The sequence below is a fragment of the Puma concolor genome, chromosome A2 (genome assembly GCF_028749965.1).
Source record: "Puma concolor isolate L17-30 chromosome A2, mPumCon1.1.hap2, whole genome shotgun sequence".
Classification (NCBI taxonomy): domain Eukaryota; kingdom Metazoa; phylum Chordata; class Mammalia; order Carnivora; family Felidae; genus Puma; species Puma concolor.
The window spans coordinates 139,497,729-139,521,521 of NC_141668.1; the positions used below are offsets into that span (position 1 = coordinate 139,497,729).

Genomic DNA, 23,793 nt, shown 5'->3' on the forward strand with positions numbered 1-23,793 from the left:
GGGTAAGAGAAGCTGGGGGACTGAGTGACACCATTCTCGCACACCCATAGCCTAGTGTCCTAGGAGAACTGGCTCCAGTTTAAGTCACGTCCCTACAGCACACAGCACCAGAACCACACTTCCAATGTCCCACCAGATGGTGGATCACAGCAGTGGCAGACAACATCAAAAGTCATGCCAACAAGTGCAGTTGGACGTTCCTCAGTGTTGGTTGTAAGAGTCAGGCTTTAGGCTCCAGGGAAATGCCTTTGTGATAGTGATGACTTGGGTGTCAGAGGAGACGAAGCCTAGGTCAGCCCGATGGAGACAAATCTCTGCGTGTGACACCATTTCCCAACAAAGGCCTCCAAAAGAATGAGTGCGCCCGTCTCTCTCTCTCTCTCTCCTATCCTCTGCTTACAATGCTGGAAAATCCAAACAAATGTGTATGCTCCAGAAAGGTCAGGCAGCTCATGCCATGGAAAATGGCCATCATGTGTTTCCTTTCAACCTACCCCTGATTCTCTCCCCAAGGGTGGAAATAAAACATTTTGAAGGTCTGAGAACATTCAAAATAAGCCATCATTTAGAAGTAACGGCCGCTCGTGCTATGCACATAAATAAAATCCATGCTAAACTTAAACACATTTATAAGGTCTTTGTAAAGACTGGCTTTTCTCTATAAATGTCCAAAAAGATTAATTAAGAACAGGATGACTCATCCATCTAGATTGATTAAACGTATATTTAAGGGTCAGCCTGGAAACAATGCCTAGATGTATTAACATACAATTTGCCCACAGTGATTAGTCTATTTATTTTACTTGCTGACAATATTTCTAGAATTAAATCATTGTTAATCTATGACTGAAAGGAGGGACAGGACCGCCCTATTCTGCATCCAAGAAGCCGTCTTCTCTCACTTCCCAGTATTATGATTCCCCTCCCAGATTTTCACGTTGCTTTAAAGCTTGGAAAGGGACCAAGATACCACAGGATCCAGGGAGTGCTCCCAGAAGCTGCATCCCAAGCCCAGCCTGCTGCTTCCCGCATCAGCCCCCTGAACAACATCTCTGCCCCCTTAGAACTTCTACTCCTTTCTTACACCTTTCTTTTGCATCAGGGCACATTCTCCAAAAACCTTTCGGGAAGCAAGGCACTCTTTCCAAAAACAAAACATTAATTACATGCTGATATCTAGGCCTCAAGACCTTGTGTAGTGTGGTGTACTATTTGTGTTGTGCTCTTTATCTCCGTGGGCGTTCACAAAATCCTGCAAGGAGTTTGAGATGTGAATATTCATATCCTCAGCTCACAGGGACGTGGAACCGGGAACTGAAATTGTTAGCCTTGCTCACCCAGCCAGAGGTGAGGAGAGCAGGCGTCACAGCCTGGAGTGTGGCAAGTCTCTGCGCTTTGCTCTTGGACCACGTGACCTCACGTGACTTGACTCTGTCAGTTATGCGTCTCTGAAATAGGGCTCCTGGACCCCAGCTGAGCAATGGAAGACTGAGAATAAACTTTCGTCCTGAATGCCGTCACCATCTATGTCCCTGGTGGGGAAGTTAAGCTCCTCGTGTGCCCCAGACACATTTGTTGATAGAACACAAATTACGTTGGTAACTTTCCTTTGGCTGTTCTTGAGCTATGGTGGCCAATTCTCTGGCACTTATTTAAACCATGTTTATTAATATAACGGCTAGGAGGTTTTTAAAGAGCCAGTCATACCTCTAGAGTGACCACATGGTTCTAAAAAGAGTCCACCAACAGAGCTGTGAAAAAAACCAAGGCACTCTGAGTGAAAGGCTAGGAGCCAGAATCCCAGTCTTCCTCAGCAAATTCATACCAGATTGTGTTTGGTAGAATCACCAAACTACCACTCTTCTCGGACAGGTTCATTACCCTCTCTGATCCTTAGCTCCTTTGTCCACAAAAAGGGTTGATTGTGAATATTAAGAGAGATCATGAAGGCAAAGCAAGCCACACAGTAGCTGTTAAAGAACGAATACTCAATCAGTGAGAACCATCACGGTTACTGGTCCCTACCTTAGGCTCGATGCCGATCACTGCTAGCCGTTTAGTTCTAAGCATCTCACATACCTTATCTCACTTAATGCTTTCTCTGACTTCTGTAGGGAATGACTGTTGTATTCCCATTTTACAGATGGGGATGTTGAGGTCCAGAGATGTCCACTCATTTGCCCAAGGTCACAAGCCAGTCATTCTCCATTGGAAGCAGGCACTTTAGCTCCAGAGCACAGTCTCTTAACCTTGACGCTACACGGGAAGTGGATACACAGCCCCAAATCCAGTGGCTGAACTACATGAACTCCTGGAACAGAAGAGATAAGTTAATTTGCCCTCCAAGTCCCTGCTTGTCCACTCTTTCTCCCTTCCCCTACACCACCGTTTGGTTTTTTTCAGCCAATGTGTAGCTAAGGAGAAAAGGGAGGCGAGGTGATTTTTTTCCACCAGGGCTCATTCTCAAGTGGAGCCTCTCAATGATTTTTAAGATACAATGATAATGTCACGGATGTTGAGACAACAAGGAAAAACAATAGAGGAGCACTAGGAAAGCAAGAATGCTACATACAACAGACAACACACAGTGGCTCAGTCCCTGCATTTCTCCAGTTCAGCCCATCCCTCAGACTCACTGTCCCCGTAAGGGAGCCCGCTGTCCTCTCCCTACCCCTCCTCAGCTTTAATCACCAACCTCCTGCAGGACTCGAGTTGCACCCTGATTCCTACTTCTCCATCAGATTCCAGCTCAGACCTCCCCTCCTCCAGAAGGCCTTCCTGGATCCCTTTGCCCAGCCCACTCTAGCAGGATTAACTGGTCCCTCTGGGACTTCTGCAGCAAGTGGCCTATAAGCTCCACGAGGGCAGGCTCCAGCAGGCCGTCTTCTAGATCCTCAGCAGCTAGCCTCGTGACTGATATGTAATTACACACCTAGTAACCATGCTGAATGGTACCTTTGAGAACTCCAAAACATGGTAGTTCTTTTAAGCCTCAGCATTGTGTAATAAAATGCTTAAAGATCAGACTTTTTGTGACCTAGTAGGGATATAAACATTTGCAGGAAAGTATCAGCCCGTCTGTTTTCTTAGGCCACTCAATAATTTGGAAACCCAGAGAAGGTTTAATAGTACTTACTGCTGGAACATTCTTTCCTAAAGGGGCCCTCCCGTCATTTAAACTCCTTCCCTTCATTTGGTTCCCTGCAAAGGTAATGCTCAGGGGCTTAATGACGATTATGACATTTCCCCTCAGCTTTCTCTTTTCTAGATTTAATAACCTCAGCTTCCTAACCTTATCCCTGTAAAAAAAAAAAAATCTAATAATTTCCACTGCTATCCCACCTCCCCATATCACTCATATCCTAGCTCTTATTGTTAAATCTCATAATGGAAGTTGGAAGTTCATATTCCTACTTTTGTTCTCTGAGAGCTTAAAGACAAAAAAAGGAAAACTCAACAAACATATCCACGGGGTGAGGACTAAGATATGGGTTTAGTGAATGGTGATTTGATCTCAGTGTACCATCTTTTTAAGGTTCATATTTTGAAATATGCTCCACTTTATACAAAGTTCCAGAGTCAGATGATGTGAAATCCACGGTTGAGTGTAAGTGAATACATTAAGACATTAGAAATCATTCCACATTTTCCAGAGTGGTCCCATTTCAAATATTTGAGTCCATTTTTCCATGAGTAGAGCTTGTAAGTGCCATGTCTATTTCCTAATTTGGGGTTCAGACACATGGTCGATCTATGTATGACATATGTTTAGATAATGATATTAACATCAGTATGAAACACTGATTACAGCCTGCCTCTGTAGTTGGTGCTGTGGTAGTCATTCGTTGGCATTTTGTCTTTCAATCATGAAAACAACTTTATGAGATAAATGATACTTGTATTCCCATTATATAGATGAGGAAATTGAGGCTCAGAAAAACTTATATGGAATCACCCACCAGTAGGTGGCAGGGTGGGGAGTCTGGCAGACCTATTTGACAGTCTCCGCTAAGCTCTAGACGCATTGCTTAAAGCTCTCAATGGACTGATTTTGAGGTTTTGTTAGTTTGTTTTTTTGTAAATGACCTGATCCAGCATTATGCACACAGTAGCTTCATAATCATTCTTTGATTTGGGACATGAGGAAGCAGGGGCTTGCGTACTTTGTTAGCAAGACTATGAATTGGTTAAACCACCTTGGAGGTCAGTTTGGCAACATCTAGGAGTGTTGAAGATGCGCATATTCTAGGGGCCAGCCATGATGCCCTGGGCATTATGCCAGATACAACTGGTCACATGAGTCAACCCTTTTCCACAGCCCCACACCATCCAGAAACCCTCCTCTAATTGGCTGAGGAATGAATCACAAGATCCTGTTCTGCTAAAAGAGTGTAAGTGAAAATTACTGAGGGGGCCTCTAGGAAATCGTGCTTACCAGGACGGACACACTGGCTGGACTGCTTTATTAGACTTTCGCTCCTTTCCTTTCCCTCTGACTGGAACTTGACACCGTGCCTAGGTCGCTCTATTTTGTGGCTGTGAAAGAGCAAATCTGAGGATTCAAGTGCACCTTCTTTTTTTTTTTTTAATTTTTTTTTCAACGTTTTTATTTTATTTTTGGGACAGAGAGAGACAGAGCATGAACGGGGGAGGGGCAGAGAGAGAGGGAGACACAGAATCGGAAACAGGCTCCAGGCTCTGAGCTGTCAGCACAGAGCCCGACGCGGGGCTCGAACTCACGGACCACGAGATCGTGACCTGGCTGAAGTCGGAGGCTTAACTGACTGCGCCACCCAGGCGCCCCTCAAGTGCACCTTCTAAGGATGGCAGGGCAGAGAAATGGAACAATCCTGGATCCCTTGGCATCATTCGATGGCCACGGTGGTCCTAGCATGCCTACTGTTCTGTTAGGAACGGTGGCCTCCTGTGCCATTAATTCACTGTTAGTTCGGTTACTTTTGATAGGTTTCTCGAGAAACACACACATGCGCATAAGATGACATACACAGAAGTATGTAATGTGGAAAATTACAAAGCTTAGTGCCCATCAAAAGGGAAATGGATAAATAACCTGTGAGACACCACACAGCAATGATAAGGAGTGAACTCGATCTGCACATATCAACACAGACACTTCTTGAAACCAAAGTGTAGTGTGAAAAAGAGAAATTTCTGGATGGCGGCTGTTCAGTACAATACCACTTCAGTGTATTTTGAAAGTAGAGGACAACGCTATCTATTTTATGGATCTATGCACATCTACTAGAAGTAAAAAAAAAAAAAAAAAAAAAAAAACATGGATAGGGACGCCTGGGTGGCTCAGTCGGTTAAGCGGCCGACTTCGGCTCAGGTCATGATCTCGCGGTCCGTGAGTTCGAGCCCCGCGTCGGGCTCTGTGCTGACAGCTCAGAGCCTGGAGCCTGTTTCGGATTCTGTGTCTCCCTCTCTCTGACCCTCCCCTGTTCATGCTCTGTCTCTCCCTGTCTCAAAAATAAATAAAACGTTAAAAAATTTTTTAAAAAAACAAACAAAAAAAAATGGATATGAAGGAAACACACTGACTTCAGAGACGGGGGGGAGGGGGGGAAGGGATGATATTGGAAGGTGTGTGTAGAAAGCACTTCACCTGACCCTGTAGTGTTTTATTCCATAGAACTAATCTGAATCAAATATGGCAAAAAATCTGAACATTTGTTAAAGTTGAGTGGGGGATCCGTGGATATTTGCTACACAATCCTTTGTATTTTTTTTGATAAATTTAAAATGCTTTCCACTTTTTAAAAAGTTGGATTGAAAAAAAAAAGGAAAGAGACTGTTAAAAAAAATTGTTGGGCATTTACATAAAAGTAAACTGCCAAATGTAAGGTGATATGAAAGCAGTACGCGTCATAATTATCATTGCCATGGACCAGGAAGGCTATGTTGAGGAGTGAGCTTCCCACGAGCCCTGAAAAAAAGTGTAGAATTAGAAGATTTAGGCGGTGGACATGAAGTTGTGTTTTGGAGTGAATTGTGTCTCCTCAAAATTCGTAGGTTGAAACCCTAACCCCCAATATAGTGTATTTGGAGATGGGGCCTCTAAGGGGGTAATTAAGGTCAAATGGGGTCATAAGAGTAGGGCCCTGATTCAAGAAGGCTGGTGTCCGTATCAGAAGAGGAGGAGACACCAGGAGCAGAACAACACAGGGGAAAAATAAAAGCCATGTGGTGGCACAGAAAAAAGATGGCCATCTGCAAGGCCCCAGGAGAAACCAGATCAGCCGACACCTTGATCTTGGCTTCCAGCCTCCAGAACGGTGGGAAAATAAATTGCTGTTGTTTAAGTCACCTGGTCTGTGGTATTCTGTTCTGACAGCCTGAGCAGACTGATACAGAGAGTATGTCTAGAAATGTGGTCCTCAGCAGTGAATGGCACTGCATAATGCAGGGCATTTGAGACATTGGGGGTGGGGCGGGTAATTTTGGTGGTTGCTAAGCCCAAGGAGCACAAGAGCCGTTTCATGGGCAGTGACACTTGAAAAATGAACACCTTTTTCAGCGCCCAGCTCAGTCCTCACGATACAAAATATTGTGCATCCCAAATGCCTTTAAAATGTCCCACAGGACATTCACATAGAGACGATACCTATATATGACAATCTAAAGCTACATAAAAATGCAGAAAAATGTGTGGGGTTTATTTTTTGTTTTTGGTTTTGGGGTTTTTTTTGCCAGGTAGTATTATATACTGAATTTTCTGGGAGAGTAACTGCTTAGTAGATTATGGGAGGATTGTACTTTGTTTTCCTCAGAACTTTGCCAAAAGTATACTCACGACCATTTTGGAAAATCATTGACAGTCATGCTCATGATGTTTGAACATCATTATACACACAACATATCCTTATCAGTCTCCATTCACAGATGTTGTAATATGCCAAGAGCCAGCACACTACCGTTAGCTAGTCGAATCCAGGCCACCGCCTGTTTCTGTAAATAAAGTTTTGTTGGAACACAGTCATGCTCTTTTGTTTACATATTGTCTGTGGCTGCTTTTGTAGCACAACAGCAGAGATGAGAATGGCTCCCAAAGCCTAAAACATTTGCTTTCTGACCTTTTACAGAAATGTTTGCCAATCCTAGGTATAAACCTGATTCTGTGTCTAGAATAACATTCAGTACCTAATCTAGTTGATTTCTGGTATATTTACCTGTTGAAATACGCGTGATTTTATCATGTTGCTCTCCCTTTAAGTTCTATTCATTATAGTTAATGCATTGGGCAGATTCTTTTGCATTTGTGTAGATAGCTATGAATCTGTGAAGTTCATTTCAGGAAAGAAACAGAATTCATTTCAGTACAGAGGGAGAAGTATTTCTAAATATTCTCAAGAGAGTTAAGAACAACTACTCTAGGGGCACCTGGGTTGCTCGGTCGAGCAACCAACACTTAAAAAAAATTTTTTTTTAATGTTTATTTATTTTTGAGAGAGACAGACAGATAGAATGGGGGAGGGGCAGAGAAAGAGGGAGACACAGGATCCAAAGCAGGCTCCAGGCTCTGAGCCTGGAGCTCAATACATGCTGAGCCAGACTCAGGGCTCAATCTCACAAGCTGTTGAGATCATGACCTGAGCTAAAGTTGCATGCTTAACTGACTGAGCCACCCAGGTTCCCCTTGAGCATCCAACTCTTGATATCAGCTCAGGTCATGATGTCACGGTTCGTGAGTTCAAGCCCTGTGCTGGGCTCCATGCTGACAGAGTGGAGCCTGCTTGGGATTGTCTCTCTCCCTGTTTGCTTCCCCCGACCTCCGCTCAAAATAAATAAACTTAAAAAAAATAAAAAAGACACTACCCTAGATCTCAGAACAAAGACGATAAAGATAAAAGAAAGTATATGACCAAAAAGAAATTGAAAACAGGTACCTCGCTGAACATTAACTGAGCATAAGCTCAATGAAAGAAGCTCCTGGGTCTATTTGTATATCATTTAACTCAGGAACTGGTACACAGGAGGTGTTCACTGAACACGTGGCTGAATGATTCAACGAATGGAAGGATGGATGAAACATACAAATAACTGAAGGAAGAAAGACTGGAGTAGTGACCTTCCTATCTCAAGGGTTCATCAAGCAGAAGCTCGGTGGTCATTTGTTGGGTAGTTTGGAGAAAGAATTCTTTCCAACTGAAAGGACTAAGTGGACTGAGTAACTGAGTGGACTAGAGGATTCTCTAGGTCTCTAAACCTCCATTTCTAAGGTGAGCTCTAACACATGGAAATCTCATTACCTAGGGCCACTAAGACCTTGTTCCAGTTTTGGGCTGAAGATGACCTAAGGCTGCCAATACCCACCCTCCTGACCTCATCCCTGAACCAGTTACATACGGAAATAAAGAGAGGAGTACAGTGTGGGACCTCAGTGTAGAGGACTCCGAAACGAAACAGGTCTGGGTTGGAGGGTAAATTGTCGGCAGAGATGGACACCAACGTTTCCTCCCATCCTTGAATGCATTTTCCTTTGTGCTATGATGCTTCAGAGCTTTCCTTCAGGAGGTCACGTCTACAGCTCCACCACTCGTGTAGAGTATCAGCTGGTGACTTGATTTGAGCAGTAGGATGCAGCAGAAAAGACCCTGTGACTTCTGAGCCTCGGTCTCAAGAGGCCTTGTAGCTTCTGCCTTAACTGTTTGGAAAGGTGCAGTCCCATGTGATGAAGTCTGGTTGAAGACAAGGATTGGCCAGGTATGGCCCATGGGCCAAATCCACCCCACCACCGTTTTTGTAAATTAAGTTTTATTGGAACACAGCTGTGTCCACTTGTTTCCATATTGCCCATGACCGGTTTATACTACACCAGTAAAGTTGAGTAGATACATCCGTGACTGGATGCCCCGCAAAACCAAAAATTCTTACCATCTGACTTTCTGTCGAAAAAGTTTGCTGTACCTTTGGCCTCTACAGGATGAGAGTACATACAACAGAGAGGAACTGTCCCAACTGATGTCTACTTAGAACAAGCGGCTCCCACTTAAGTGACCAAAGGAGGGCAACCACATGAATAACCGCAGGTGAGACCAGCAGAACAGTCCAGCTGAACTCAGCCCAAATTGCAGATCCATAGACTTGTGAACAAATATAATGGTGGTTGTGTTAAGCCACTAAGTTTTGGGCTGGTCTGTTCTGCAGCAAGAAATCATTAAGAGTGGCACTTAGGGAAGTGCCACTTCATGTATGTAGCAGTTTCTAGCTCAGCAAGAAATCATTGAGAGTGGCACTTAGGGATGTGCCTCTTCATGTATGTATCAATTTCTAGCTCCTATTTGGGGGCGTGGGGGGGGGGAGGGTTGCGGGTGTCTCACCACCTTCATCGCAGGCTGGGTGACTTCCAACTACCAGTATCTGAAACTCCCTGCTGAGGGGCTTTCTGCAAAGTCCTGGCCAGGGCTCGATCCCAGCTGCGAAATTAACACTCCATGTGCACCCCACCCACCCTCAACCGATGATCCACAGAAGCTGGTGTGGGAATACACTGCAGTTCCCTCACCCTCTGGAAACGAGAACTCTGATGTATATGTTCTGCAGTGTTTTTTCAGAGTTTCCCTGCGGACTAACCCTCTAATCTCCCACTGGTTTAGCATCACGCTCCTTATTAGCAGCCAGCCTTTTTGTCTATTTTTCCCATGACTCTCCGCGTATCTCCTGAACATCGCAAACGAGCTATTTTCACTCAAGTCGTTGTCACAGGTTCTGCTTCAAGTCAGAATACAAACCACAAGGCACTGGGTAACCTCAGCTGTTTCTCTCTCTGAATCTTTGTTTCCTTGTCTGTAAAATGAGGATTACAGGCGCATTTGTATCACGGGCGACGGCCGTGAGGACTATTTTAAGAACGTGTTGCTCAAGCACCCGGCGCTGCTCGTAGTAGGACGCGGCGCCTGAGCTAGCCCCACCTCCTTTCCGCATGGGCTCTGGTGATTGGCCAACACCAATCTGGCCATGCACAGAGCTCTGGTGATTGGCCAGCACCCTCTAATAATCTAAGCTACTATTGAAGGGCTCTGAAATACCCAGTGTAGAGAGGCAAAACCTGCCCGAATTCGTCACATTGTGTGGGGGCTGATTCTGGCTTTCCGTCACGTCCCAGTTCCGAAGTCTGGGCCCTGCGCCTCCATATTTGGACGACACTGTGGCTCCTGAATTGTGAGTTGACGCCCTGGGCTGGAGCCTGCTGCGTGCCTGACCCCAGGAACCTGTCCCCGACAGGAAGGAGAAGTGTAGTCAAGGAAGTGTGGCAGACCTGACTCCAGACAATTAGAAAAACATCAACGTGCCTCACAGTGGAAGGTGAGCATGACTTCAACTGTGGCCTTAAAAAGAAACGGGGTGGGGAAGGATGTTTTTCTTTTCTGCCTTAAGAGAGAAGCCGGTCTACCTAACACCCTCCACTCCTCCTAACGGCCTATAAATACATGCCCAAACCTGGAGAAAAAATTAAGCGCACCCTTCCCACCTCGCAGACTAGGAAACACGTTCCTTTGCTCTGTTCTCTCTTTCAACTGCTGATTCCTTAACTCTCCTCCCTCAAGACCTGCCAAAGCCAAGACATTCAGGAATGTTTAGGAGGTAACTGGAAGGCAGAGCAAGAACAGAATGCTCAGCCGGTCCTGAGATCAATAATGGAAGGGTTCCATCACACCCCCGAGTTAGGCAGCAGCGGTAGTGACAGCAGAGTTCTGGATCACCGCCAGGCTGGGAATAATGGCAAGGCTATAATTACCTTGTAGGACTTTGGATGGAAGTGACTATTTTAGAACCTGAAAACATCTCAGCAGCATCTTGGAGTCCCGTTTGGGAAAGCCCCTTTTACTGTTGTCTTCTTGTCATGCGATAGGATGTCAGTGTCGGGAACATTTCCTACCAGAAAACCATCAAGGGATCTGTGCAGCCCCTTGGAGGAGTTTAAAAAAGGCACCATGGCTTCTAAGCCTTGACTTTGACTGAAAATGCTATCCTTTCGTCTTTCGGAAGAAAATATTTTCATTCTAGTGGTTGTTGGGTCACCATGTTCAGGATAGGTTGTGGCCATGTACTTTCTAGTCACAGAGTGTAAAGTCTTTGCGATGTATCTTTGCACAACCCACAGCATCTCATTCGAGGTCTTGTAATAATTAGACGCTTGAGGATAACTGCGTTGGAAAATAGGATGTGCTTGGGTATGGCCCCAGAGATCTCTTTGTGGCTCTGTGACGTTAGATCATGCAGCCTCTCAGAGCCTCTGTTTCCTTATCTGTGAGCTTCCTCCCTCCCTCCCAGGACTTTTAGAAACGTAAAAGGACAAAAGGTGCGACAGCAACAAAAATACGTGCTTAGGGAAGATGAGTTCCTGTCATGAAAGCATCTTTTGAGGTTCTTCAACTTGTAAGAAAAAGAGAAAAAAAGAGTGGGAAATCAAACACAGGCTGTTGGGTGAGCACTGGCTCTGGAATTAGACTACATGGGTCCAAATACTAGCTTTGCCATCTCCTTGAAGTACGACCATGGACAGTTCACTTCATTGTTCCCTGCCTCACTCTTCCTAGCTGTACTACAGTATAGGGACTCCCCTCAGTAGACTTCCACAGGATTAAATGAGACAGTTCATAGAAATGCAGCAAAAAATCCGGAATGTAGTAGTTACCGGTAGAGGACAGTTGCTCCCATTAGTATCATAATTATTTGTAAACGATTGCTATTGGAAGCCAGTGTTGTTTCATGCCTCGGAATGTGGATTGTAAATCATGTTAGCAGGTTCTTGGTAGCCGTTAGGGTCACTGCAGGACAGTACAAAGTGTCAGATCAGTTTACCTGTATGAACTCAGTGTCATAACACTCTGATGGGTCCCAGTCAGCTGGCTGAAGCTTCACAACAGAAATTTGTTATAAAGTTCATTTACATTATCCATGTATATAAAGGCTTCTGTTAAAAATAATACATTGATCTGGAAACAAACTTATCCAGACCAACCATGCTTTCATTTACTTGTATCTTAAGTCATTTTCAGTAGGATACTAAGGTGAACTTACAGCTAGCTACCCTTCAGATTGCCTAAAACCTTGCGTTAATGATAGTGATAAATAATGATAATACGATGGTGGGTAACATTCACTGCGTATTCATGCTATGTGCATTACCTACATTTGAACACGTGCTTTTTATTTGATTCTCATCAGCTTTCCCTGTGTTACTTTTTTGGATACAAGGAGGGAGGGCACTCTTACTAGCCCCAATTTACAGATGAGATGCTCAAAGCTCAGTGAGGTTAAGTACCACTCTCATGATCACCCTCTGGTATGTGACGTGTGGGGGGTTTGAACCCAACCCGGTGAGAAATAGGAGTCTCAAGTTTGATCTCTGTTGAAGCCCACACTGTAGGGATGCCCCGACTGGCAGGGCATAATAGAGCAAGGAGACAGGATTTGCGGAAAACAGACTTCTTGCAAGGATTTCCTTCCTGTCCCAGGAAAATTGTAAAGAAGCTGGGAAGTGCTGAGCAGTCAGTAGATTAATGATAAGTCACTTCCTTGGTCCATCACAATTAGGAAACAGTTTAACCAGCAGAAGGGTAAAAGTACCCGCAGTGATGATGCAGCAACTGGAAACCCTCCCAGGTACATAGGGATTTTCACTTTGCCAAGGGCTTTCCCCATGCCGTGTCATCGGTCCTTTTAAACTATCCTGTAGAGGCAGAATGAACACAAACATTACTGGAGACATACGCTGTGGAAGGACCAGCAAGACAGAAAAGGATTTGGAAACCCTAACGTACAGAAGTTAACTATGAATGATCATTCAACCTGGGCAACAAGCCTCAGCTACCATGCAGCCCTATGATCACAAGAATCAACAGCTGTAACACATACAGCCATTCTGTACCCATACAACTGTGCTGTTTGTCACTTTCAGTACAGTATTCGCTGAGTTACATGAGTTATTCAATAGACTAGGCTTTGTGTTAGATTACTTTGCCCAAGTTATAGGCTAATGTAAGTGTTCTGAACACGTTTAAGGCAGGCTGGGCTACGCTATGATGTTGGATAGGTTCAGTGTATTGGGGATGCATTTTTTAAAATTCCAATTTGTTTAACAGACAGTGCAATATTGGTTTCAGGAGTAGAATTCAGTGACCTATCACTTACATACAACACCCAGTGCTCATCACAAGTGCCCTCCTTAATTAATTTTTTTTTAACGTTTATTTATTTTTGAGACAGAGAGAGACAGAGCATGAGCAGGGGAGGGACAGAGAGAGAGGGAGACACAGAATCTGAAACAGGCTCCAGGCTCTGAGCAGTCAGCACAGAGCCCGACGCGGGGCTTGAACCCACAGACCGCAAGATCATGACCTGGGCTGAAGTCAGATGCTTAACTGACCGAGCCACCCAGGCGCCCCTGCCCTCCTTAATTAACTCATCACCCATCTAGCCCATCTCCAACCCACCGCCCTCCACCAAACCTCAGTTTGTTCTCTATTGTTAAGAGTCTCTTGTGGTTCATTTCCCTCTCTTTTTTCCCCTCCCCTTCCCATGTGTTTATCTGTGTTGTTTCTTAAATGCCACATGTGAGTGAAATCATATGGTATTCACCTTTCTTTTTGACTTATTTTTCTTAGCTTAACACATTCTAGCTCCATCCACATGAATACAAATGGCAAGGTTTCATTTCTTTCTGATGGCTGAGTAATATTCCATATATATATATATGTATTTGCAGAGAGGAGGGGCACATTTTTAACTTAGGATATTTTTAACTTAGGATGGTTTTATCAGGACCTAACCCCCTTGGAAGTCTAGGAAGATCTGTACATTCCAAACTCATTTGCCAAAACAGGCATTTGTTCAACATCAATTACTCTCTGCACTAGCATAGATAGTTTGGAGTTGGCAGTGGTGCTAGGGGGATGATTTAAATTGGAGGCAGAATATGGAGCTGGGAAAGACATTTTAAGTGTCGGTCCAGTCCTTTTCAAAGTACCCACCAAGGGGACAAGAGCTGTCCCAACAAAGAACTGAGCTATGCAAAGGCCACTGCGTGTATTCATTAGGTACGGCTGGGGTGTGCCTGGTGGGAACAGGCAAGAGATAACCAAGAACCATTTCAGCCATACTAAGGAGAGCTTGGCTCTTGTCCTCTATGCGCTGGAGAATCAATGAAGAAATTTTAAAATAGAAGTGTCAGGGTCAGGATTTTCAAAAGATTGGTGTGGCAGTACTGTGGCAAAGAGAAAGAAGTCTCTTCTACTCCAGTGTTTAAAAATTTTTTTTTTCAACGCTTATTTATTTTGGGGACAGAGAGAGACAGAGCATGAACGGGGGAGGGGCAGAGAGAGAGGGAGACACAGAATCGGAAACAGGCTCCAGGCTCCGAGCCATCAGCCCAGAGCCCGACGCGGGGCTCGAACTCACGGACCGCGAGATCGTGACCTGGCTGAAGTCGGACGCTCAACCGATTGCGCCACCCAGGCGCCCCACTACTCCAGTGTTTAAAGACCATGGTCTCAGTGCTTCTGGCAGCAACAAAGAGCTTTTTAAAACAGGGGACTTCCTCTACTGAATGTAGCCATGCCTGGCAGGTGCACAGACCCTTTTACGTCTAAAACTCTGCCTTTCAGTTCACCAAACAACAGTCCGAGGAGGTGAGCCAAGTAGAATTATCCCCATTCACAGATGGGGAAGTATCTCTAAGTAACTTCAGGACCACAGAACAATTCCCAGTCAGAGCAAATGCATTCTAGCTTGCCCTATTTAAGGCCGGAATTTGACGTGCATGGCTAGAAAATGAAGCATGTCTAAAACGCTACAAGGAAAACAAAAACAAAAACCAACCCCTGATGCTCATAAGTAGAAATTAGTGTTAGGTAGTAATCTAAGAAGTATTGATTTCGAAAACAAAGAATGAGTAACTAGCACCAAGACCCACGCCAACATACCTGAAAACAGAAGGCTGCTAGCTGGGGATCTGCTTTGGAAAAGTAAGAAACACTTGATGGAAAGTATTACAGTTTCGCGCATCTAATATGCATAGCTTGTACATGTGCACAGATAGAGAATTTGAGCTTGCCTAATTATGCACATTACAACCTTTATCAAACCATGCTGGATTTCACTTAAAAGCAATTCTGAAATGACTATTGTCACGTACGTTCTTTGAATTACAAGAGAACGGCCTTCATTCTCTACACACCTTTTTGCATTTCCTTCAAAGTATACATACCATCACAATTTAGGGAGAGAGATCATCAAATATCATTCATGAACTTCAGGTTTTATCAGGAAGAGACAAAAAAAGGAACGAATCAGGTTTGTAATATGACTCTGCACAGTCAAGAGAAATTCCCCGGCGGGGGTGGGGGGGGGGGGGGGGCGGGTGGACAGAAAGGCTGTTTACCATCTTAAGCAGCTTCCAGAGTGGAAGAAGCAGTATCTCTAGACTTCAATTGCTTCATTGTAAAATGGCCTACAAGACCCTAATTCTGGCCCCTGGCTCTGTCTCCAACCATAGCTCTTGCCATTTTTTTCCTTCCTCACTCATCCTCTGCCACAAGGACAGCCTACATGTCTCCTGGACATGCCAAACACATTACTGCCTCAGGGCCTTTGCACGTGCACTTTGCCTAGAAACAGTTCTTCCTTCAGATTTTTGTGGGTTCACCCTCTCCTCTCTTTCAAGCCTCTAGTGAAATGGCCCTTCTGCAAGAAGGCTTTCTTGGGTCCCTAAGCAGTACCTGCCTATCCCTTCACTCTATGATCTTTCCTATTTTTTGTTTCATAGCATTTATCTCTATCTGACATTATCTGTTTTCCTATTTATTGTTCCCGCCCTCGCTAGAATTAAGATCCACGAGTGCTGGAACTTTGTTATCTTCCTATTTTCCAACTTTTCAAAGAGTATCAGCAAATAAGTGGGAGCTCAGTAAATATTTGTAGAGAGGAAGGAGGGAGAGAAGAAGGAAAAAAAATGTTTCATTTTTTTTTTTCATCTGATATTCCAAATAGGCAGCGTAGTTTTAAGGTATTCTAATTAACTGGCTTACCTTGGGCAATTAACTGAGTAAAGTGATAAATAATAGTCCCATTTTTTAAAAAAATATTGTCATAAACACACACAACATTTACCATCTTAGCCATTTTTAAATGTCTAACCGGCACACATTTTTGGACTTGGGGCTTCAAAGGGCCAAAATTCAGCCTTCCTAATGTACTGCTTCTAAATCACTGAAAGACTTCCCCAGTCCACAAAAACTTGTGCTACATTCTTAAACATTTACATTAAACAGATGAACATTTTTAAAATAGAAGGAAAATGCATTGCTATGTACTTGTACTGAGGCAAGATAATTATAGAATTTACCAAAAAAAAATTAATAAATAATTCATCATAAGTAGTGTGGTCTGGTAATGGAACATCATTTAAAACAATATAATTAACTTCTTCCCATCTTGTCAGCGTATCTCAGGAACCTTGTTTAGTGATTGTGTTAAACATCTACATTTGAAACTCTTCACGAACATGAGACTTGGTCAACTGGCCCTTGTGACCCCACGGTGCTAGGCTAAGAGACGCATCCCTAATTTACAGATGGGGAAAGTGAGCCCTCGGAAAAGTTATCACTTGTTCAAGGTCAACACAATGAACAGCAAAGCTGATACTCACGTCAGGCCTTCTAACAGAAAGTTCTGAGTCTTTCTGCTATACCAGGCTGTGCAATGACTTTCCTAAATCTAAAAGCCTTGCTTTTCCATCTCCTTTTATTATCTACTTCGCTATTCAGAGTCATTCTATACTGAACTGAAATTTGTTCCATCAGCAGTCATATAAAAAGGTGGTGGGTTTTCAGGTTTTTTTTTTTTTTTTTTTTTTAGCTTAGCCCATGAATTTTCTAGTCTAGCTTCTTAGCAATAAAAAGCACCTTCCCTCACAAAGTGGCCCTACATGCCACCTGGCAGCTCAGACCTCACTTTAGGAAACACAACTTAATTTAATGGGGTGCTAGGAAGCAAGCTCAGGGTGCATCCAGCATTTTAATACAGTGTTTCTGACCAGATGGTATTCACGTGCTCCTAAACTTATCCTTCTGTGATCATGAGACTGCTTTTGTCTATTACTATAGCAATAACTAAGGAGGTGAACGCCATGGTTTGGATCCGTCGAGGGGTCAGTTCCTTTTATTCAGGCTCCAAGATGTTGTTGCTATGATTGGCCCCATTCCACCGGCAGCGCCATTTCAAGTTACAGAGTGCAACTGGGTGGATGGATTGGTGCAAATCCATTACCAGGGGGCTAAGCAGCAAACACCCAAACCTGCACTCTTGCCACCGACAGCCGCTGTGAAATTTCTAGTATATATCTGAGTACATGCTGGGTGTCCAATATAGTGTAGGATAGGGTGAATGGTTACAAAGTAAACTTTAATACTAATTCAGTGTTAATCAACTAAATAAGGAGTCCCTACTCTGTTCCTGGCACTATGCTGTGTGCTATGGCGATAATCAGGGAAGATATTGTGGAGCTTACAAACTAGAAACTAGAGTATACTCCTATAATCGATTCCTATAGTAATTCCTGTAGTAATAAGCCAGTGTCATCTGGTAATGTTACTATGTACAAAGGACTGTAGTGGCTACAAAGATAAAATCCCATTCTTGTCCTTAGGATTCCACATAAAAATGGAGAAATGCTCGCTAATGATAGCTCCTGTTATTATTTTTAAACATTTTTTTTTTTTTTTTTTTTTTTTTAGAGAGAGAGAGAGAGAGCACGCACAAGCAGGGGAGGGGCAGAGAGAGCGGGAGACACAGAATCCGAAGCAGGCTCCAGGCTCTGAGCTGTCAGCACAGAGCCCGACGCGGGGCTTGAACCCACAAACCATGAGATCATGACCTGAGCCGAAGTCGGACGCTTAACCGACTAAGCCACCCAGGCACCCCTCTTTACAGTGTCTTTGTGGTAGAACAGTAGAATTTATCTCCGCAGCATTCCTGGGCATCTGATGTCTATGAGGCTTTCATTTTATTTGTACGTGGTCATATACTGAGCAGGCCGTACTCTTTAGGGGAGTTGGACACAAGTATGTTTTATAATGTAATTTTTCAAAGGGTATCGACTGTAAGCTAACTGGGAAAATCTAGGTCACAAGAAATTGGGTCACTGTAAAGCTTTTCCTCAAAAGAGTTTTAAACTTTCCCACAATAACATTTTTGTTAGAAAAAGAGAACCCAGCCTTTGAACATAAGGTTAGCATAGATCAAAAGCGGGCAGCCTCATTGCTCTGAGGTTAGCCTATGTGTGTAGATGCTAAGATCATGAACATGGGAATCGCAGAGGCCTGGATTTGAATCTGGGCTCTGAAATGCACTGACTGGGTATTCATGCATGAGCTGGGGAGTCTCTTAGGTGGGTGGCTTTGTTAACTCTAGAATGGGTTTAACCAAGATTACCTCCAGAAATGGTTGCAAAGATTAGTGTAGATAAAGCGCTTAGCCCAGGGCCTGGCTTATAATAAGAACATGATAGCAGTGATGATGTTTATATTGATGATGATGATGATGATGATGATGAAGCAGAAGACAACCAAGATGGGGGGGGGAAGGGATGATAACCATGACATTGATGAGCTCAGTGACTCTTTCCCTCTCCCACCTAACCTAACTTTTACCTTCCCCATGATGCTATTCTAAAGGCCAAGGTTAGATATACACTATACTAGATAAAAAAAAAAAAAAAAAAAAGAACTCTGTAGCATAACAGGGCTAAATTCTTTGAACTGTGTTCCTACTTCTACGGACAAACTTGAAATTATTCCTCCCGAGTCCTCCGGCCAGGCCCTCCTGTGAGCAGGAGCTTATGCTCGTAAGACGGTTGTTTGCTTTCACAGAGCTGACAGGCCCAGGCGGGGATTCACCTTGGATCACGTCTCGCTCTTACTAGCACCATACTCATAACCAACAGAGCTAACTAGTCTGACATGAAGGAAGCATGAAATCCCAAACCAGTCCCTGAGGTTTTTTTCCTTGGCTCTACAACAGAACTGTCTGCAGAAAATATTTTTATTGTCGGGCTCCTTTTCTATCCTCAGCAGATTTTCCTTTGGAATAATTTTCTCCAGATTATGGTGACTCCTTGGGAGAAGGCCTGGGACGGAGCCGGCCTGCATTTCCTGAGACATAAGAACAACCACTCCGTTTCATTGTGAGGATCTAATAGGCACAAAATTACATGTCATGGAAACACGAATAAATCAGGACGCTGTGAAAGCCTAAAAGGACAGCAGAAAACAGGGAAATTATAACTTTACGTTGCAACTACATCTTCACTGCAGTGTGAAAAAAAAATATATCCATTACTCTATATGTGACAGAGATATCTGAAAGACACTATTTTTTCACATGCTCTTTCTACCTAAGAGGTTTTAATGCCCTTAGATAGTAGAATTTTGGCAGCCTGGATAAAACGAAGGCTGTGAATAGCGTGTGACTTAAAATATGCTGGGAAGGGGGTGCCCGAGTAGCTCAGTCGGTTGAGCGTCAGACTCTTGATTTCGGCTCAGGGCATGATCTCATGGTTCACAGGACTGAACCCCGGGTAAGGCTCTGTGCTGACAGTGCAGAGCCTGCTTGGGATTCTCTCTCCCTCTCTCTCTGCCCCTCTCCTGTTCATGCATGCTTACACTCTCGAAATAAATAAATAAATAAACAAACAAACAAACTTAAAAAAATATGCTGAGAAGAGCCAAGCAACATATGAGCTTTGACACCATGAAGACCTTTCACCTGCAGCTAATCCAGTCTAGTGATACAGGTTGTAAAATCCTCTCTTGCTTGGCTGTGGGGCTTTTGAAACCCTCACAAATTTTAAATGAGAGCCAAACCTGAATTGTCAGATAAGTATCTCGTCATACGACATTTTTATTTAGGAATTAGAACACTGAGGATGGACTTACAATGAAGTCAACTGAGTATTTTTACTGAATGTGTTATTCTTCAGATTTTAGCCATTTTGTATTTTAAACATGATCCCCTTTTGTTAAGAGCTGGAAGATACAGGTTTCAGTGCAAATAATGAAAGCCCTGAGACGTGGAAATTGATTCACTTGAGGGAAACTTAGTGATGGTTCTCTGCTTTAAACTACTTCCTGGAACTATTTTGGTGGGAAATTTGATAAAAGTCAAATTTTAAAATAATTTACTTAGTTAAAGTGACAATTAGCACACTTACTGAGTACTTCTGATTGCCTGGCAATGTTGTGCTCATAAGCACTTTACAGGCATATCTCATTTAATGAACACAACACTTTGAACTTGATAACTTCGATGAAGTGAAAAGAAAAGCTTGTTGAGCAATTAACTTAAACGGCATCATGGGAAAGGAATATCCAAACCTCCCAAACACCGTAAAAAATAATAAATAAATTAGAAATTATTTGATTTAGCACCCCCTAGTGTGAAGAATGGGGAAAGCAACTCCCAGTCAAAACTGGTTTTAATTTCATTCATTCGTCATTCTTTCATTCCATGAATATGTATGGTTTCCTTGTTGTAAGCAAGACACCGTGATGGTGCCGGTATTGAATAGAGGATAAAACAGACCTGCTCCTGCCTTCTAGAAACTCATAGTCTCATCTAAGACACCTAAAGGAAGAAGAAAACTGCACAGTTGCAAATTGTGATGAAGGCGTGGATGGAAACACGTCGGGTCCTGTGATAGAAAGTAAGAGGGCGTCTCTTCAGGGATAAATATGAAGTCGGGCTGCAGAGCTCTCTGGGCAGCGAGAGCATACGTGAAGGTGCCGAGGGCCACAGAGGTTTGGTGCTTGGGGGAACCCCACTGTGGCTGGAGCATTGGGAGGGAGGGAGAGAGGAACAGGAAGGACTCGATGAAGATGGACGTGGTTGGGAGTGTTTGTTCTAAGTGTGAAGGAAACGGTTAAAAGTTCAGACTGGCTGGGAGCTGGTGAGATCCATATGCTGTGAAGACCTCTGTGACCTGAAAGACGCTCAAGGCGAATGCGAGAGGGTCTGCTCCTTACTGGGGAGGGAGTAAAGGGCAGTAAGGAGGCTTTGTAGGAGCTGATGTAGGAGATGACAGTAATGTGGGTTGGATCAGGGATTCTCAAAGGGGGGAGACGTTGCCCCCAGCAGACATTTAGCAACGCCTGGAGACATTTTCAGCTGTATCAAAGTGGGAGTTCCCACGGGCGTCCTGTGTGTAGAGAACAGAGAAACCACCAACAGACCGACAGTGCCCAGGATAACTTCCCACAGCAAATAATTTTCTGGCCCCAAATGTCAGTAGTATAGAGGCCGTAAACCCTAGGGTAGAGGTTTAGCAAAAGTGATAGATAGGAGTAGACAAATTTTTAAAATGTTTATACTGTGGAATGTATGGGACTAAGTGATGGATGGATGTAGAGTGGTGAGGGAGAGGGACGTATCAGGTGAGACTCCCAGAACCCTGGCTTGAACAAACGTGGGTTGTCATTTACTAAGATGGAAAGGCCCATGGTAGGAGCCAGATTGCAACAGGGAAGAAATAAATAACTCCTCTTTGAATATGTCATGTTTGAGGTGCCTGGGAGATAGCCAAGAGGAGATGTGAAATAAGTTGACTTTCTGAGTCTACAACTTAATCATCGTCATTATAGTAATTAAATTACTGAGCAGTTATAACGTATCAGGCTTCATTCTAAGAAATTGTTTTTACATTATTTTATTAATCCTACTGACAGTAAGGATCAACATTCATTCTCTGAATCCTCTTGATAAATTCTTAAGTTTCCAAATTATGAGCGACGGATATCATCCTACTCCTCAAAAATTTTCCTTCAGCATAGGAAACACTGTTGAAAGCTAACAGTAAATATTATGCCTTCCCTAATAAAACAGAATGTGTCAGTAAGATAAAACATCCTAACCACTGTGCCATCAAAGATATCCAAAATTATATTTGTCATTACTCCAAAAGCTTTCATCATCTTTATTTTAGAAAATATCCTGCAAGTATTTATCTTCTTTATTGCCTCTGATTCGGATAAAATAGCAAAATTTTACCCCAAAAAGGACACTACCCTTAGGAAATAGAAGCATGATCTCTAGAAGCAGTTTAACATTCCAGGAGAGCCTTCTGCCATTTAATATTCTTCCAAAGCCATCTGGCCCTCCATTTTCCTGGCCAAATGATACAATGTCTTCAAAACACATTTCCAACATTAGCAGATGCAGCTAACTCAAGTCAGGAAGCCTGAAGGAATGGAACCACTCCATTCTAAGTTACATGATATGTAAGTCACTCTGTGATACCCAGGATGGATGTCTGGGAGCACTTTTGCTTATTTAGTCTGAGAGAAAGAATCTTAAATAGCAAGGCTGTGAAAGCTCATATTGTTACAATGAGCCTGGTCGCAGTGTTGAGGTTCAGCCAGACCTCACTAAAAGTGGGACTCCAGTTAGGAATTTGTTACCAACGCCAACTTCTGGTAGGGTATATTTGTAATTTGCCCCAGGGCTAAAGTTTCAGGTCAACTCACATTAAAGTAGAAAATAAAGTACTTTGTTCAGGTGAGATGAACTGCTCAGCTCAGAATCTACGAATACAAAGGATTCGTGATTCTCATATGTCTTGGGGCAGTCTTGCAGAGATTTTTTTCCAGTTTCTTCTCCACCTCTCTCTCCTCCACCCAGAACCTGACAGATTTCTATCAGGTGAGAAAAAAGGGCTGGTAAGCCTGCATCCTTCCTGTCATTATTGAAGGTACCCATCCATCTACAGGGACAAATAAGGTTTCACATGGCACACTGCAGTCTGCTTTCTATTTTGTCGGGGTTCTGGGTTTCTAGATACCTACAGGAAAAAAAAAAAATCTAGAATTTCTAAATTCTGTGGTTGGCTAAGGCCTATTGAAAAATCCCTGTTTTACAGTCCACGCCGTTTCCTTCCCCTGTTCTAAAAGCGGCTTAGGGATTTTTTTTTTCCCCCTGGGGAAAGAGGAGGGTCAGGAAGCTGAGTAGCAAGATACAAAAGCACAGTCTGGTGGGGCGCCTGGGTGGCTCAGTCGGTTAAGCGTTAGACTTCGGCTCAGGTCATGATCTCGCAGTCCGTGAGTTCGAGCCCCGCGTCGGGCTCTGTGCTGACAGCTCGGAGCCTGGAGCCTGCTTCACATTCTGTGTCTCCCTCTCTCTCTGCCCCTTCCCTGCTCATGCTGTGTCTCTCTCTGTCTCAAAAATAAATAAACATTAAAAAAAATTAAAAAAAACAAAAGCACAGTCTGGGAGTGCTGGTCCTAACGTGGGTCCCTCTACTGAAATTAGCCACATGTGCTGAACAATTTCATACCACCTGGTTATTCCACCTGGTTATTGACCACCTGGTCAATCCACAAGAGCACCCTGATCAGAGAAATGGCTCTTCTCCTCAGTAGTCCCCCAAACAGTATATATGAAGACTATATAGCCAATGGAATGTTTTTTGATGGAAACTTCAAGGGAGGGTGCTTTTCTACTTGCAACCTTTTTTTTTACTTTTCCATCCATCTTTCTGAAGAGAATATCCCTTTTGGGCGGGGGGGGGGGGGGGATGGTGGGGTGGGGGGAGACATCCAATGATATTTGCAATTCCCCCAAAATACATAATTGAATTCTTAATAAAAAATATGCAGTTTTACCATTGAGGAATATAAAACACTAATTCACTAAAAAGGTGAAATTCTACCAAATGCCCTCTCCTTTTACCTCCTACCCAGATTTTTAAATTGTGTCAACTCTGGGTTTTGGGCCTGTGGT

At 43.6% G+C, this 23,793-nt stretch overlaps 1 protein-coding gene and 1 long non-coding RNA gene across 30 annotated transcripts in view; one reads left to right on the forward strand and one right to left on the reverse strand.

The window, feature by feature from the left end:
- LOC147583560 (uncharacterized) overlaps positions 1-23,793 on the reverse strand; it is a 321,362-nt gene that overhangs the window by 264,176 nt on the left and 33,393 nt on the right. For 11 of the 29 annotated variants that reach the window (XR_015248312.1, XR_015248310.1, XR_015248308.1 and 8 more), the window contains 3 exons: positions 12,595-12,697; positions 11,660-11,792; positions 2,080-2,311 (listed from right to left, as the gene is read on the reverse strand). The exons of 16 other annotated variants lie outside the window; for them this stretch is intronic. Coding sequence is in view for 3 of the 13 variants with exons in the window: in XM_086697677.1 (XP_086553803.1) it covers positions 2,080-2,177 (98 nt within the window). In the remaining 10 variants the exon portion in view is untranslated. The remainder of the gene's footprint in view (positions 1-2,079; positions 2,312-11,659; positions 11,793-12,594; positions 12,698-23,793) is intronic. 2 more of the 29 variants (XM_086697664.1, XM_086697658.1) reach the window with 1 other exon arrangement.
- The window catches only part of LOC147583562 (uncharacterized), a 38,997-nt gene continuing 25,078 nt past the window's right edge, over positions 9,875-23,793 (forward strand). The window contains exon 1 of the long non-coding RNA XR_015248328.1: positions 9,875-10,326. This is a non-coding gene — a long non-coding RNA (uncharacterized LOC147583562). The remainder of the gene's footprint in view (positions 10,327-23,793) is intronic.